A 16,648-nucleotide genomic window follows, 5' to 3' on the forward strand; every position below is an offset into this window, starting at 1 on the left:
AGTGGGCCGGGAGAGGGCTCAACAGAAGGGTGCAGGTCGGGCGCTCCGTGCCGCCTGGCTGCAGAGAGTCCTGAGCGAACAGGAACAGCGTTTCCTTATCAGAGGGGTGGGGGAGGGACCACGGGGGTACAAAGCTGGGCACCCCACTCACCGCTGGCGCAGCCCCGGGGCCGCAATCCCCTGGCAGGCGCCCTCTGAAGGTCAGCCTTGACGCGGGGCCGGCCCAGCCCCCGGTCCCTCTGCAGGGCGTCTAGTACGTCACTGACCGAGTTCAGCAGGTGAGCCATGTGGCCTTGACTCTCGGAGAAAAGCTGTGGAGCACGGGGGGCCCCTGCCAGCACCCGCCGGCACGGGCCAGCCCCTCCTCGTGTGACGGCAGGTCCCCACCCTGCCCTGGCCCCCATCCGAGGAGGTCTCAGGATGGGGGCTCAGGTGGGAAGGGACAGAGGGGCTTCAACAGAGACCCGTGCCCCTGCTGCGCCCCAGGCCATGTCCTCATCCATTTCGGGGCCTCAGCCCCGGTGAGGTGACTGGAGGCAAAAGCCCAGGTGGGCACCTGGCACCAGGTTCAAATCCCAGCCCACCCATTTACCAGGTACACGTGGGTGGGTGACTTAACGAAGCCCCGAAGCGGGGCCGACAGCAGGGCACGCAGGACCTGGCCCACCTCGTTCCACGAATTCCTAAGGCACCTTTCAGGCTACGAGACACCCTCACCCAGTCTCTCCCGGTCCCCCCAGCAAGGCCCTGGAGGCAGGGGTGACGGTTCTGCAAACAGGAGGGGGCCCTGGGATACCCCACCCGCCCCACCCAGCCCCCCGCCCCCCCACGCAAACTCCACTTTCTTGGGTCACAGCTCCCATGTCCACCGCCTCACCTCACCCCCACAGCCTTGAGGACTTGAGTTGCTGTCCCCTGGTTACAAATGGGGAAACTGAGGCCCGGGAGGAGCGGTCCCTGATGGAGAACGACCTCAGGCCGCTTCCCCGGGGTTGACGGGCAGGAAAGGCACATAGGGTGCCCGGGACGGGGGCAGGACGGTGGGGGCAGTGGTTGGGACCCAGGCTCTGGCGTCAGCCCTGGGTTTTGACTCGGACCTTCCTCCATTCGCTGGACAAGTGACCCGGTTTTCCGGGGTGGGTGTGTGGGGTGGCTCGCCAGAGCACGTGTTCGGGGCCCGAGTGCTCAGTCCCCGGTCTGTGTCACTCCCACCGCTGGCTAACAGCCACCCTCCCCGAGATCCGGGTCTGGAGGCCTGTGGCTCGGTCGGCGCAGCACGGACCCCCTCCCCCTGCCCGCCCCGGGGACCTCTGGGCTGTGCCTGCCGGCTGAAGGGTCTGCGGTCCGTCACCTCCCCACCCTGGCTTGGCTCTAGGAGGCTGCAGGACCACAGGGAGGGGGGAGGCGGGGTCGCGGGCACAGCCGGCCAGCAAGTGCACGTGGAGCCTGCCCGAACCTGTCACTTGCCAGATAATAGCTCGTTGGAGGAAGGAAAATAGAAACACACACCGCCAGCAGTTTACAAAATAGGATTCTCGTTTCGTCCAGAAGCAAGGGCTCCCGCAAAGCTTTTACGTTCCTTGCCAGCTTCTCCTCTGCAGAGAGGGCTGAGGCCTGGGGGAGAGGCGCGGAGCCGGGCAGGGGGGGGACCCTGGGGCAAGGTGGCCGATCCCACCCTGGGCTTTTACTGTAGTGTCCTGTAGACAGGTCCCGCGGGTGGGGGTGGGGGTGGGGGTGGGGGGGAGCCCCGCGGCCCAGACGATGCAGACGGCCCCCAGGGCGCAGGGGACAGGGTGTGGGCACCAGAGATCACCAGGCTCATCGGTGAAGTCTCCAGGCTACTGCCCACCCTTCTGGGACCAGCGGACACGCTCGAGAAACTCAGGCGCAGCCCGCTCTTGCTGGCGGGCAGGGAAGACCTCAGTTTAAAGCAGCAAATGATTAAAGTTGAAAATGTACATATAAACATGCTCCGAATTAATAGGGAAAGTCAGTCCCTGCTCGCTGAGCTGCACGGATGCGTTAAAGGGGACGCGGCAGCTTTTAGGGGCAGTGATGTCAGAGTCGCTGCTTCGGGCACTTAGTCGTGTGACTGAGCCGAAACAAGGCCCTCTGCTTCTCTGAGCCTCAGTCTGCCCCTCCGTGGAATGGGCCCGCGATCTCCACTTCCTGGGGCCACTGTGCTACCAAGTGCTTATATTAACCAGCACTCCGTGGTTCCTGCCACTACGATCCCAAAAAGGGATTTGCAACGGTGGCCCCCCGCTGACCGCGGCTTTAGTTTACAAATAATTTCCACCGTAATAAGAAAAGAAACGCTGGTCTCTCATGCGCCAGATGCCAGCTGAGCCCGGCCCAGTCGGGAGCTCCCACAATCCTCCTGGGAACAGGCTACCGTCGCCCCCGTGTCACAGGTGAGGAGACTCACCCCGGGGAGGGCCACTGACCAGCCCAAGTCCCACAGCCGTTGCTTGGTGGAGCCTGGACTGGATCCCAGCACGGGCCGCGGCCTCACCCCTGCAGGCAGCACCACTCAGCCCTGCTGCTCCCAGGCCAGCGGGTGTCAGACGCTTGTGCACACGAGAGCCACCCTGATGCTTAACTGTTGGGACCCCGGGGTTTGTGATGAGGTTCAGAGAGGTGCCTTTTATATGTTTATTATTATTGTTGTTATTATTTTAATTTGAGAGCGAGAGGGCCAGCAGGGGAGAGGAGGTGGGGCAGAGGGGGATTGAGAGAAAGAGAGAGAATCTCAAGCAGGCTCCATGCTTAGCAGGGAGCCCGACCCAGGGTTCCATCCCGTGACCTTGAGATCGCGGCCTGAGCTGAAATCAAGAATCAGAGGCTCAACCGACCGAGCCACCCAGGCGCCCCGGAGGGCTGCCTTTTAGCAAGCGGCTTTAACACTTGCGACAGAGGGTGCCCGAGGGCAGTGCTTGGGGAAACCCAGGTCTGGGCCAATCACCTGGGGGGTCTGGGACGCTTGGAGGAGGGGAGCCGGGAGCCCCAGCGACATGGGGTCTCTGAAGCTACCCTGAGTCTGTAGGAAATGAGTCAAATTAAACATTCTTTTGAGAAGTGAACCTGTCAGGTGAGCCAAGGCACTCCCGGGCCCCCCTAAAGCTATCAGTCTTGCAGGAACAGCTCTAGGCCTCTGCATAGACCCCTTCCCCCCCAATCCCCACCCCTGCCCTAAGGGCCTGGCTGGCCAGGGGCTCCATCATGTGGAGAGCAAGGTGGGGAGGGGCAGATCACCCAGAAAACCTGGAGGTCTCTCCAGATTGATGAGACCCAGATTGATGGAGGGGGCGGCTGAACACTCTACCTCCCACCCCACCCTGGGAGGGGGAAGTGCCTTCCCATCAGTCACCCAAACAGGACGACAAGGGCTATAATTCCTCCAGCTGCGGCCTTCAGAGGAGGGAAAAGACCTATTGCTCATGAGCTGCAGGGCGAGCAAATGCCTGGGCGTCCCGGGGGTCGGGAAGGGGCTGGGATCCGTGGCAGGGTGGGGCTCGCCTCCTAGTCCCTAAGGACCCGAGACACAGGGGTGACGGGGTACAAAGCCGGAGGGTGGGCAGGGCATCAGGAGGCCAGATGCCGGGCCTGACTTGGCCACTGTACCCTGGACAAATCACTGTCCCTTTCCGGGTCTTAGTTTTCTTTTCTGGAAAATGGTGGAAAACCAATGAGATGGCCCTAAGCCCCTGATCCTATGAGGGGATCTAGGAGGGGAAGTTCTTGCCGGTGCTTCAGGCGCGGTCAGTGTTGGAAACTCTGCCCCCAGATCTACGGGGTGTTTGCTGGGACCTGACTCGGGTGCGGAGGGGACGTGGGGGAGGGGCAGGGGCGGTGGGGACAGGCTAAGGGGCCGGTGGGAACTCCAGCAGCTGGTCCCTCCTTCCCTGGAAAGCTGGGAGCATCAGATGGCAATGAATGGGGGACAGGGCGCTGGGCAGGGGGTACAGCTCTCTCCGGCCACGAGGGCCAGCTGGGGAGAGGGCTTGCCACTGACCAGCCACGTGACCTTGAACCTCCATTCACTACCCATTGGGAAGTGGGAAGGTCCTGCCCCACCTGCACCGGCGCGCCTGAGAAGCCCCTCGAGCCCTGGACTTGACCGGACTCTCAGATGCCACAGGGTGCTACACAGACGCCCAGGGCCACCTGGACAGTGCGCAGGAAATGGGTTGAACCCTGGTGCCTCTAGCTGTGTGGCCTCGGACGAAGGAGCCCCTTCCCTGAGGCTCATTTGCCGGACGGCAGGTGGGACCAGCTCCCGGGGCCCTTGGGGATGAAGCGAGGCCGCCGACGTCAGGCGGGGACACGGCGGCAGCCACCCCGGCCCCCTCCCAGGACCCCGGGTGCAGACCCGGCCCCTTACCTGGATGAGGCGGCCCTGCTCGCTCTGCAGGGCGCCGAGCCCCTGGCCCAGCACGCCGAGGCCCTTCCGCAGCCCCACACACTCCGCCTGCAGCTCGGAGGCCCGGGCCAGCAGCCGGGGCAGCTGGTCCGCCAGGGTGTCCAGAAGCTCCCGCTCCCGCTCGCCTGCCAGCCTCGGCTGGGCCCGAAGCTCTGCCAGGGCCTGCAGCACGGAGGCCTGGGCGCCCTCCAGGCGGGCGAAGCCGTCGGCGGGGTCGGGGCAGCGCGGGTCGATGAGAATGCTGAGGCGCGAGCGGTCGGCCCTCTCCACGGTGACCAGGGCGCTGTTGGCACCTGCGGGCCCGGTGCTGACGACGGGCGGGGGCGCGGTGCCTGGCACGCGGGTGTGGTTCAGGAAGAGCACGGCGCCCGTGACGGCCACGGCCAGCAGCACCGCCAGCGAGAGCAGCACCGTGCACAGCACGTAGCCGCAGCTTGGCCACTGCGGGCCGGCCCCGCGCACACAGACACAGAGACGGACAGACAGACGGACAGGAGAGAGAAGGGGCGGCATCAGGGGCAGAGCTGGGCTTCCAGCTCTGCCCAGTGGGGGGGGAGGGGGGCGGGCAGCCTCAGGACGGGGCCTCTGGCCTTTGCGAGGCCTGGACGAGACTCAGAGGATCCCCTTCCTCTCGGGGACGGGGGAGAGAAAGGCAGAGATGACAGACAGAAGCCCGGAGGGGAGACAGACAGACAGGGACCAACAATACAGCAAGAGTGAGTGAGAGACGCAGGGAACCAGAGATGGAGAGGACGAAAAGAGAAACTGAGGCAGAGAGGCGCAGAGACCGATGGAGAGAGAGGCACCCTTCGCCTCGCTGCCCCTGCCCTGCTCCGCGTGGCCTGCACGGGGCAGGCCCACCTCCCCCCTGGAGCCCTCCTGGGTCGGTAAGGGCTGCGGCCAAAGGCTCCCACGGCCTCAGGCCCCCCCGGGCTGCCATCTCCGGTGGGGGGGGGGGGGGAGGGGGGAACCTTGGCTGAGGGACCTCACCTCGGCGAGTCTGGGCGTCCTCACCTGTAAAGTGGAGGCAATAATGACACGCCCTGCCCCACACGTGGGTGTCTGCCGTGCAGACTCAGGAAGAGAGAGCTGTAACGGTGACAGCAACGAGAATTGTCACACTGTCACAGCGGAATGAGTGCCCGTCACTAAAGGTCCCTTTCGACCTGGAGCACCCACATCCCAAGTCCCCTGTGCAGGCCAGCCTCCGAGGCCATCGTGCACGAGTCTTGGGGGCGCAGGGTGACCGGCCCAGCACCTCCCCTCCCCTCCACCCCCACCCCCCCCACCCCGTCTCCGCAGAACGGGCCAACAGGCAGAACAGCCCTGGGAACCCTGGAGAGAGGGATCGCCCCCCCCCCCCCTTGAAGGAGACGAGGGTTGGGGCAGCAGGGCAGTTGTGCCCTAAAGCGGGAAATGGCGGAGGAGGCACAAAGTGGGCTCGGGACCCCGTGGGGGCTGATGACAAAGGAAGCTAGAACAGAGGGGCCGCTCGTCAGTAAAGCAGGCACCGCGCACGCAGACGCACGGGCCGAATCACTCACAGCCCCAAAGGGGGCGGCCGGGGAGCGTGACACGTGGGGAAAGCGAGGCCCAGAGGGTCACACAGCACCTCAGAGGCAAGCTCAGGCTAGAACCGCCCCTCTCCCCCCCCCGCCCCCCGCCCCCGGCCTCCTGCCTCCTCTCAGGGCCAGGCACCTTCTACCACCCACCGTGTTCAACTTTCTGCATTCGCGATGCATCTTTAAGTGAGTTAGTATGCGAACCCCCTGGCACCGTGCCCGGCGCGTTGTGCGCGTCCAATAAATATTAGCGGCTTTTATTGCCTGGCGATCAGTGTGCACAGAGCATCTGGGGGCGTTGGGTTGTTTATTTTCCTCCCAAAGTGTTACTTCTCTCTGTCACTGCTGCCAGGGTGCACCTTCTCGTTTTTGCACGTTTTCACATCTCCGACGCGGGGCGGTGGCGGGGGGGGGGGGGGTCCTGTAGGTGTAATTGAAGGCTCCCCACGGTGGTACGTAAATCAGCTCTGCACAGGCTGGTCCCTCAGCCCGAGGCGCCCACGGCCCCTGCTCCTCTTCTGCCGACCCAACTCCCTCTCTTCCTTCAGGGCTCAGCTAGACGGCCACCTCTTCCGGGAAGCCTTCCTTGACTGTCTCCCCAGCCCTCCGCCACCCCCAATCTAGTTTTGGAGATGCTCTTCTTCGTGTTCCCATGCCCCTTCCTTCCCCCCCACCCCCCCACCCCGAGGGAGGGGGATGCTTATCAAGACCCACAGTCATCACCTTTGAATTCATTCGTGTACTCATGCAAACATCCACTCACTGGGTGTCCCCAGGAGCCGGGAGACTTGGGCTGGACCACCAGAGCCCCCCGGGGCCGGGCCTGCTCTCGCCTCCCCCCACCCCGCACAGAGCGGCCGCTTGTCACATGGATGGGAGGAAAAACAGATGGGCCAGGCCATTTCTCGGTGACCGTGCTCGGAAGGGGAGGATGTGAAGGCCCCGGGATCCACTCACGCTGAGCCCCGGACCCCGGGGCAAGGCCGCCTCTGACCCTGTGTGCCCCCTCTCCTGGCCGGGCACGGAACGAAGGCGACCTCCAGGCTGCCCCAATCCCCCGGTCGCCTGCAGGTCAGGGCCTTGCAGACGGGCGGGCACCACGTTAGCACCGCCAGGCCTCGAGCACCAGCCGTGTTCCCGCCCCAGAAACGTCCTAGCGCCCCCTTCTCTGGCTGGATTCACGGGGAAGAGCTCAGAGGGCAGAGGAGCCCGAGCCGAGGACACACGGGAGGCGAGCGGGAGGCCCAGCGTTTGAGCCCAGGGCCGGTGACTGGAATCACACCCTCCGGGCCGAGGCTACGTCTTCCCACAACGTTCTTGCCAGAGTCTGGAGTGTGGGGTTGGCGAGACAAAGCTCGGTGTCAGCAATCAGGCCCCTCCCGGAGTCCACGGGGAGACACCTTGCCCCAAGCAGCTCTGAGCGACGTCCTCCAACTGAATGGCATCAAGGTCCCCGGCCGGCAAGGCAAAGTGGCCAGCCGCATCCGCCCCCACCCACCCCGGTGTCTCCAGGACCCTCGCCGTCTCTCGCACCTGCTTCCACCCAAGCCCCCAGTCCCTGGAGGGAAGACGGAGGGTGCAGAGGAGGAAGAGGCTCGAGAAAGCCACATGGGGTCCCCTGAGGGGCAGGGGGATGACGGAGTTGGAGATGAAACAGGCCACTCAGCAGAGGAGAATTAGTCTTCTGAGATCACCTTAAACACGAAGTACTTTTCGTTTTTATAGGCTGCTGTTTACGTGTCTCGCAAAGAAATCTGCCCGAGATGAGAAGGGGGGCTCCGGGCGCAAAGGGCAGGCCACGGGGCCGGGGCTGCTTTATCAGCCTTCGGCCGTGGCAGAGCCGGGTGCACACCCCGGGGTCCGGGCACACAGGGCCCCCGCCTCCCCTGGCAAGGAGGGCGGACGCTGGGAAGGTGTCCCAGGCGGTGGGCGTGAGAGGTGCCAGGAGCCCCGGGTTCGAGGTCCACTCTGCCACGAACCGCTTACGTGAGCCCCCAGCTGGAGGGACGTGGCTTCGTCCCCTGCGTGGCCCCCAGGGCTGGCTCCCCGTGGCCGAGGGGAGGCAGGAGGTAAGAAACCCCAGAGGTGCCTCAGTTGAGGGCTGGCGTCTTTCCCCGCTGCCTCCTCTGTGTCCCCAGCCTCCAGAGGTGGCCATGGGGTCTGGCGGAGGAAAACAGGGCTCAAGAGGAAGGGACGCGCTGCCTCGATGCCCTGCTAGCCCATCGTGCCCAGCCCGCCCCCCCTCCCCGTCCCCCCCACCGGTCTTCCTCGTTTGCTCAGGGAGCCAGTGCGGGAGCCCCCGCGGTAGACAGAGACTGGGCTCCCAGTATCAAACTGGGAAGAAGAAAAATGTCCCTCCAGGGGAGGCCAGGCAAGGTGGGATCCAAATGCACAGCCCTCCCCCGTCTCCTATGAGCACCCCAGCCAAAGGCAGGATGGGGTTGGGGTGTCCCAGAGACCCCCTAGAATGAGGGGCTGGTTCTTCGGCTTTAAGGCACCCCATGCTGAGGACCATCGGAAGCCTCTGGCCATTTGCAAGGTCCTAGGGGAGTGGCCGAAGGGGACAGAGGGGCAGGGCCTGGAGAGCGGCCCAAGTCCACCCCTCCTGGGGGCTCCAAGCTCCCCAACCTTTGCTACTCCTCAGAGGAGCTCGACTCTGGGTCCATCTGGGGGGGGGGCAGGGGGGTCTCCATACGCTTCCCGTGAGGGTCTGTTCCCCACCCCCCACAGCCCCTGGCCTCCTGATGGCCCACCCGGCCCACTGACACCGAACCAGGTTCTGTCCCCACCCCTAACCTGAGCCCTCTGGAGATCCCCTGCACCAACTCGGCCTCCACCCCTCCAAAGCCGGTGCCTCACTGGGCTCCTTCCGCCCCACCGCCACCCAGGCAGCCACCCGGCTCTGTCCTCGTGCCCCCAGCCCTACCCCAGCCTAAGCCCGTCATCTGCCTCGAAATCACTGTGACAGTCTCCCCGCTGCCCTCCAGGCCCCGCCAACCCGTTCCCCACGGGGCCGCAAAGGACCCTTCCTGAAGGTCCTGCTTAGAACCCCCCTAGAGCTATAGAGGCCCCCAGGGCAGGTCCCGCTGGGCCCTCAGGCCTAGGGCACCTGCGGGCTCCCCTCCCCCATCCTGCCCTGCCCAGCTCTGCACCTGCCTGGTTCCTTTCCTGGCTCCCAACACACCTTGGTCTCCCTCCAGGACGGATGCGGCAAATACCGTTCAGCTTAACTGTCACCTCCTCTGGGAGGTGGTTCTTCACTCCCACCCTGCCTTCGGGTCACAGCCACCCTGCTGGGCTAGATGGTGAGCTCTGTGGGGCTGTGGCGGGGGGGGGGGGGGGGGGGGGCCGGAGGAGGGCACGGAAAGTGACGGAAGGGAGTCCTTGGCTTGTCACCCCCGTGGGCCCCTTCTTCCCTTACGTCACCCTCCTTGTCTCCCAGCCCCTGCCTAACACAGTGACCTCTACCCAAGCCCCAGGGAACAAGAAGACAGTTGCTTTTCTTTATGGTGCCTTGTGACAGTCCCTGACTGGTGAGGGTTTGTTTTTTTTTTTTTTTTTTTTTTTGGCTTCCCTCGTGAGACCCTAAGTAAGCTTCCTCGGGGCACCGGCTCGCAGCCGTGCATCCCAGCCGAGGCGGAGACTCCAGAAACAGTCACGTCACGGAGTGAATTAAATGCCGCAGGGTTTAGGTTAGACAAGGGGAAGAACTTCCCGATGAGAAGTTCTTTTTCTTTCCGCAATGTTGCGAGAAGTTTGGGGTGGCGTGACCCCAGGGCTGCTGAGAAACAAGGCTCCCCCCACCCCACCCCCACCCCGCCCCAACCCCGCCCAGGAGGAGCGAGTCACAGGGGGACTTCCTGCCCCGCCCTCCAGGAGAGAACTGTGTCTATTCCTAGATCCTTTCATCTGACAGACTCCAAACTCTGGCAAATGTTCCACCGTCACCTCCCGCCCCAAGGGTGTGAAAGCCCCTTCGCGCTCCAGGGGGAGAAGGGACAACTCTAACGAAGCGGGCTTGCCTCTTACCTGAAGCTTCAAACGAGGCTGGGGCTGGCACAGGCTGGGTCACTGTGCTTAGGTCTACGTGCTAGGTCACCAAGGGAGGGGGGAAAGGAGGCGGTGTTCGATGTTGCCCCAGGACCCTGGGGCCGCAAGCTCTCAGCGGCCTCTGATGCCAAGGGACGGAAGGCGGGGGCTCTGGCTGGGGCAGCTGGAATGTGTGCCCCCAGGCAGCAGCAGAGGGAGGAGGCCTTGAAGGCACATTTCAAACGGATCCCCCAGGAGCCCCCCCTTCCCCTTGAGACACAGCGGCACCTGCTGACTCCTCACCCAGAGCGCCTGGCTGAGGGCTTCACGCACTTCAGTTCAGCCAATACCCCTAAGCTCCCAGTCTGAGCTACATGGAGGGGCAGGAGCCTGGGCCCAGGGGAAGACGTAGGGATGGGGCCCGGAAGGAGCACGCGTCCAAAGGGAGCTCCTGATAGAGGAGGGACCCGGGGCCGGGGGGGGGGGGGGGGGAGCAAGGCAGCGAGACAAAGGCAGCTGAGCGCCCCAAGCTAAATGCTACCGGGACCTGCAAAGGTTCGGAAATGTTCAGCCTAGTGTGGGGCTGGACTTTGGCAACGACAAGCAGTCAGTCCTGGTAAGGGGGTGATGGGAAAGGAGAACGGGTCAGGCTGGGGATGGCCTTGAACGAGTCTAGGAGATGAGACTGCTCTTGCTAAGAGGGTAAAAAGTCAGGGGCGCCCGGGTGGCTCGGTCGGTTAAGCAGCCGACTTCGGCTCAGGTCATGATCTCATCATCCGTGAGTTCGAGCCCCGCGTCGGGCTCTGTGCTGACCGCTCAGAGCCTGGAGCCTGTTTCGGATTCTGTGTCTCCCTCTCTCTCTGACCCTCCCCCGTTCATGCTCTCTCTCTCTGTCTCAAAAATAAATAAATGTTAAAAAAAAAAAAAAAAAGTCAGATCTCAGCAGAAGAGTGACACCGGAGAGTGGCTCGGGGGTGCACCTGCCCGAAACAAAGAAACAGACTACCTGGAAGGCATTGGAAGGCGCTGGGGTCAGACCCAGGTTCGAATCCTCGTTCTCCTGCTAACATGCTGTGTGATCTGGGCCGTGCCTCGACCTCTCTGAGCCACGTTACCCTGTGACGTGGGAATATGCATCTCTGCCTAACCCCCAGGCTATGGCACGAAGTGAGGTTGGCCAGCTGGTCGGGAAAGAGCTCTGCAAACTGTAGAGGGCTGGGCCCCCACACCACGGCCCTGTCAGTCCGGACAGAGCAAGCAGGTTGCAACCCTGGAGAGTGAGGGGCTGCAGGGCCCGCCCCCGCCACCCCCTTCTTGCCACTGCGAACACAAACAGCTCTTTCCCCAATGACATCTGTCTGGGAGAAATTTGAAATTTAAAACGGGCAGCCCCATTATTTCCTCTCCTTGGCGAGCGGGGGCCCCCTCATCTTGCCTGCCTGCCCCAGTCCCTTGGCAACCCGGCCTGGGGCAGCCCCAGGGCTGTCCCTCTGCTCAGCTCTGAATCTCCAGCCCCGTCTCTGGCCAGCCCCGGAGCTCTGCCCTCACCCCCCCCCCCACTTTCAGTGCACAGCCCTGGGCACCCTCCAAGCCTGCCCCCGAAGACGCAGCAGGAAGGATCAAATGAACAGACGTGGAACCTCGGACCCAGGTTCAAATCTCAGCAGAGCCTCACGGCCTCTGGCAGGAGCAACCCTCTCTGAGCCTCGCTTTCCTTGTCTTAAAACCGGAGAATCATGATATCCAGGCTTCTCACATAAGACAAATATTTATCGATCCTTTACTGTATGGGGGAGGGGGGGGACAGAGCTGTTTAAAGTGTAAGGGTCCAGAGGAGATCCAGGGGATGGGCACCCTGCCAGGCACCTGGCACAGGGTGGTGCCCAGGGTGGAGAGTTAGCAAGTGATTAAGATGCCCATTGCCGAGGGGTGGAAACACACTCAGCGAGGGTGTGATGTCTGTGGTCGCACAGTCAACTAAAAGGCTGGTCACCCTGCGAACTATAGGTCTCTCACCCCCTCTGCACACGCGCACAGGGAGGCTGTTGGCGGCGCAAGAGGGCCCTCTCCCCCAGCGCGCGGCTCCTGCGGGGGTGCTGCCCCCGTCCGCACCCCGCACCCCAAGTTCAAGCCTCTTCTGGAGGAGGAGGAGAGGAGGGCGCCCGCCTCACCCCAGGCCTCCCGACCCTCGCGGGGTGCACCCCAAACTCCAGCCTCGAGCTGGGCGCCCACCCCGCCGGCCGGAGCGGCCACCACCTCGCCCACCGCGCGGGCCCCAAGTCCCCACGCCCCGGGCCCGCGTGTACCTGCGGCTTGTCACGCGGCCGGTCCTCAAGTTGGGAAGCGCCGCCCATGGTCTTCCACCGGTCGTTGACCATCTTCCGGCAGGACTGGCGGGGGCGCCCGGCGAGGCGCGCCGCTGCGGAGCGCAAAGACGCCGAGGTGGGCGCGGGCTCGGGCGCGGGGCGCGTTCTGCCCGCCAGATCCCCGCCTCGGGGCCCCGCGCCCGGCGGCCCGGGCCAACGGGGGTGCGTGTGCGGGGGTGCGCGGGTGAGGACGGGGTGCGCGGGGATGCGCGGGGATGCGCGGGTGACAGTGGGAGCGGGAGCGCGAGAGCAGCCCGCCCGCCAGCCCGCCCGCCCGCCGCTCGCGCTGCGCGCGGTCCCCGCTCTCCGCTCCCGCGCCTCCCCCTGCGCGCTCCTCTCCCTCCTCCCTCCTTCCTTCTCAATCTCCGTGTCTTTTTTGTCTCGGACTCTCTTTGCCTTTTATTGCTCCCCCGGCCTCCCTCCCTCTCTGTGTCTCACACACACACACACACGCGCGCGCGCGCGCGCGCACACACACACACACACACACACACACACACCCCGGAGGCCTGCGATAGTTAACTCCACCTCCGAAAAGGCCCAGATAAAGGGGCAGAACCGGCCCCAGGCCCCCGGGGCCAGCCGGGAGGGCGGCAAACCACAGCGGGCAGCCCGCCTCCAGCCCGCCTCCAGCCGGCTCCGGGAGGGGCCTGGGAAACCCCGACGGCGCCTCCTCGCAAACTTCCTCCCGGCGGGACCCTCGCCAACTCACCGTGCGCCGGGGGCGCGGCGCCGGGAGGGCCCAGTGGGCGTCCCTGCCGGGCCGTCGGGCGTCTCCCGCCGCGTTGCTCCCGCTCCCTCGGGGCGCAGGCCTCACCCGGGGACCCCGGCAGGGCAGGGGGTGCGGCCGGCCGGAGTGCGCCCCCTGCGGGTCTCCGAGGACTCCGATCCGGCAAGCGCGCCCCGTCCTGGAGTCACAGGCCGTTGGGACCTTCCCCTCCGGATCCCCACCAGCGAGGCCGGCCTGGGGGCGCCCCCGGCCAGAGTCCGCGACCCTGGATCCTGCCTCCCCGCGCCGCCACAGCCGCCGGCGCCGCGGTCCCGAGTAGGAGCCGCTCGGCGCGCTGGATCGCCCGCGTCCCCCAGGCGCGCCCCGCACCGCCTCAGCCCCCGCCTCCTCCTCTGCTCCGGAGAGTAGGGATTTGTGCAGGGAGGGGGCTTCTCAGTCGCCCCCTCCCACCAGCAGCACTTTTAAAAGCATTTAATCCGCCCGGCGCAGCCTTCGGAGGTAATTGACAAAGTCCTTAATCTGCGCCGTTAACGAGATGCTATTGTGGCTTCTGACCGGGAGGCGCCCACACGGCCCGACGCCGCGTTCTCGGCGGGCCGCCCCCTCCCCAGGCCGCCGCGGGAGCCCGGCCGGCTGCCCCTCCCCCGCGCCTTTCTTTCATCCCTTCAGCCCCCCCAGCTTCAGAGTAGACACCCCTATTTTCCGCCCCCCGCTTCTCCCCAGAGCTGTTTTCCGGCTCCCGGGGAGCCTTGGCCCGCCACGCTGTTCCCTGGCACCGTCTTCGTCTCTTCCCCACCGGCTGCCAGTCTGTCACCCCATCTTCGTCCCTCTCCCGGCCCCTCTCCAAGCCCCGCACAGGCAATGCAGGCGGCCTGGGGGTGGGGGCCGCGCCCAGCCTGCGCGGTGGCCGCGCCCTGAGCCCCCAAGCCCCCGGGACCCCGTGTCCCCCGTGCCGTCTGAGCGACTGTCACTCACCCACCAGCAGCTGGGTTCGCAATGCGCCAGCTGTTTGGCCGCAGCCTCCTCTGCCTCCCAGGGCTGCCGGCTGCCCCACCTGCAGCCCCACCCCGTTTGCGCCCCACGGGGAGGCTGCCTGGGTGGCTGGGGAGGATCCCACAGCACTGGCTGGGGGGCGCGGGACCTGTGTGGAGTCCAGGCTCTTTCCGGATCGCACCCTTCTTCCCCTCCGCCCCCTTCCCTGTGGGTTAAAGGAATTGGCAGGTGACCGAGGGGGCCATCTGGCTTGCTCAGAGGGGTGTGGCGGAAAGCACAGAGCCCTGGCTGTGTGGCCTGGGGCAAGCTACTGCGCCTCTCTGAGCCTCAGTTTCCCCATGTGTACCAAAAGATTAACAGCACCCTCTTTGGAAGGGCTCATTGCGAAATTCTAAGAGAGGGCTCCTTGAGTCACCGGAGCAGATTTCAAACTTTCCAGCTACGACCTTGGGCAGATTTCCTGTCGTCTGTAGCCTTGGTTTCCTCATGGAAAGAAATCAGGACCTCCCCCTTCTTGGTGGGGGAATTGTGAAGTTTGCAGGCACACGCCTGGGACTGCAAGTCTGTGGCACTGATTTGGGGAGAGGAGGTAAACTCCAGATGTGTCTACGTACAGACAAAAGAGCACCCTGCTGGGGAGGGGGAAACCCTGAACTGAGACTCTGAGAACAGGGTGGTGCGGAGGGTCAACCGAGGTTGGGAACGCGTGCTCTGAGGGGGCAGGGAAAGCATCCTGAAGAAGGAGAGGCGTGAGCCAGGCCTGGCAGGCCGGGATGTCTGGAGGCTGGGGAAGAAGGCATTACGGCAAAGGCAGAGAATGGACAGTGACAATAGGCCGTGCCGGCAGGTGCAAGCCGGAGGATGCGGGCTGGAGATCCGCTCCCAGGCCCGCGGGAGGACAGTTGGACAGGTGAGTGGGCGCCACCTAGCGGCGCCTCCTGGCACTGCTGGCTGCCGGTTGTCTCACCTGCTGGACAGCAGGCTCCTCGCTTTCCTGCCCTTGAGAGGGTGCAGTGAGGACGTGTGTCAAGGACGATCTTCGCCTACCCACCCCCTGGGCACCCCAGGAGAAGAATCAGGCCTGCTGCAGCTCTGGCATGAGCCTGCAGCCATTTGCTCAGTGCTTTACACGCTGTATTCACCTCACACACTTGGTGTCTCGGGGAGAGGGGAGGGCCACCCTCACTCAGTTGTTCATTGACCCCGAGATCCGCGTAAGAAAAATCGAAGTCGGCCCCACAGAGGGGACAGTGCCCCCACCCTTCCCTTTTGACAAGGCTGGTGTCCTCACAGCCCCAGGGAAGATCGCAGGTGTTCCCAACTGGCCGGCGTGGGATCAAGGCTCTCTGGGGACCAGCCAGGACCTCAGGAGAGCAGGAACCTGGGAACCCAGGGTGCTTGGCTTAGACCCAAGGCTACCCCGGCATCCCTGCCCCCTCCTTGTGCATCCACTTACCCTCCTCCTCCCTCTGGCTCGCCAATTCTACATGTTCCTCCTTTTTTTTTTTTTTTTTTTGCCCGTGGCCACCTGGATGTGATGGCCCCACGAACAGAAAGCTCCTGTCTGGCATTTTTAGTTTAAATTCCGGAGAGAAAGGCTGTGATCCATCCTGCTCCTCATTTGGAGCCAGGACATGTCAACTGTGGATTACCAGCTGGCCAATAACAGCTGCCCTCTGTCAGGTGCCCACCATAATCTGATGGGGGGCAATGAGCATAGGGGACCTGATGCAGGGCACCTCCCTTAGCAGGGAGTGGGGACAGGGCGGTGAGTCATGATGCCGGCTTTGGAGGAATGGACAGGAAGAGAACCGATGAAGGAGATAAGAAAGTGACCAGGATCGTTGGGTGACGGCATTCAGGGTGTTGGCCTTCAGACTGGCTGCGATCCGTTGAACATCATCCCCACACCGGGCTCTGTGCTGGACCCACTGCCACCCTCAGACACGGGAGCTTTTGCAATCCCCATTTCATGGATGAGAAAACCGAGTCAGGGAAGTTACATAAGATGATATAATGAATAACTGCCATTCAGTAAGCGTGTCGCCTGTGCTTAATGAATGAGTCCCAGTCATTAACAGTATGCCTTATTTCATGTAATCCTCACCAAAAACCGACACCCCCATTTTACAGATGAGGCACCTGGAGCTCAGAGAGGTTAAGTAACTTGGTCAAGATCACCCAGCAACCGATGGGGCCAGAACTGGAACCCAGATCTCCGCCCTGCTCTGTCACTAGCTTCCGTCCTCTTCGTCATCTGGAGCTGGCCTGAGACATCCAGCGACGTCTCAGCAGCGGCTCTGCAGACGTGGGCGGAATGTCAAATGGGCTTGGCTCCGTGGGGCCTGGGGGCTTGCCTGGCCGGGAGGTCGGGACCCCTGGCCCTCATCCGCCCAGCCTCTGCCCCTCGCTTGCCGAGGGCACCGGGATCTTGCCGTAAAGCTGTTTCAACTTAACTCTGACAGTCACATTTATCATTAAAAATAAATTTATCTTGGCTTCCCGTGGCATGGAAAGCTACTGTGCAGTGATTCAATGGGCTTGT

The 16,648-nt window shown here is 63.9% G+C and overlaps 1 protein-coding gene across 1 annotated transcript in view; it reads right to left on the reverse strand.

Annotated features, from left to right (window-relative positions):
* The window catches only part of FIBCD1 (fibrinogen C domain containing 1), a 30,406-nt gene extending 17,987 nt beyond the window's left edge, over positions 1-12,419 (reverse strand). Inside the window, exons 1-4 of the mRNA XM_042964905.1 lie at positions 12,321-12,419; positions 5,438-5,512; positions 4,385-4,864; positions 152-311 (exon numbers count right to left, since the gene is read on the reverse strand). Of these exons, the coding sequence (XP_042820839.1) occupies positions 152-311; positions 4,385-4,864; positions 5,438-5,512; positions 12,321-12,392 (787 nt within the window). The 5' untranslated portion in view covers positions 12,393-12,419. The remainder of the gene's footprint in view (positions 1-151; positions 312-4,384; positions 4,865-5,437; positions 5,513-12,320) is intronic.
* Between the last annotated feature and the right edge of the window lie 4,229 nt (positions 12,420-16,648).

Source organism: Panthera tigris, chromosome D4 (genome assembly GCF_018350195.1).
Source record: "Panthera tigris isolate Pti1 chromosome D4, P.tigris_Pti1_mat1.1, whole genome shotgun sequence".
Classification (NCBI taxonomy): Eukaryota; Metazoa; Chordata; class Mammalia; order Carnivora; family Felidae; genus Panthera; species Panthera tigris.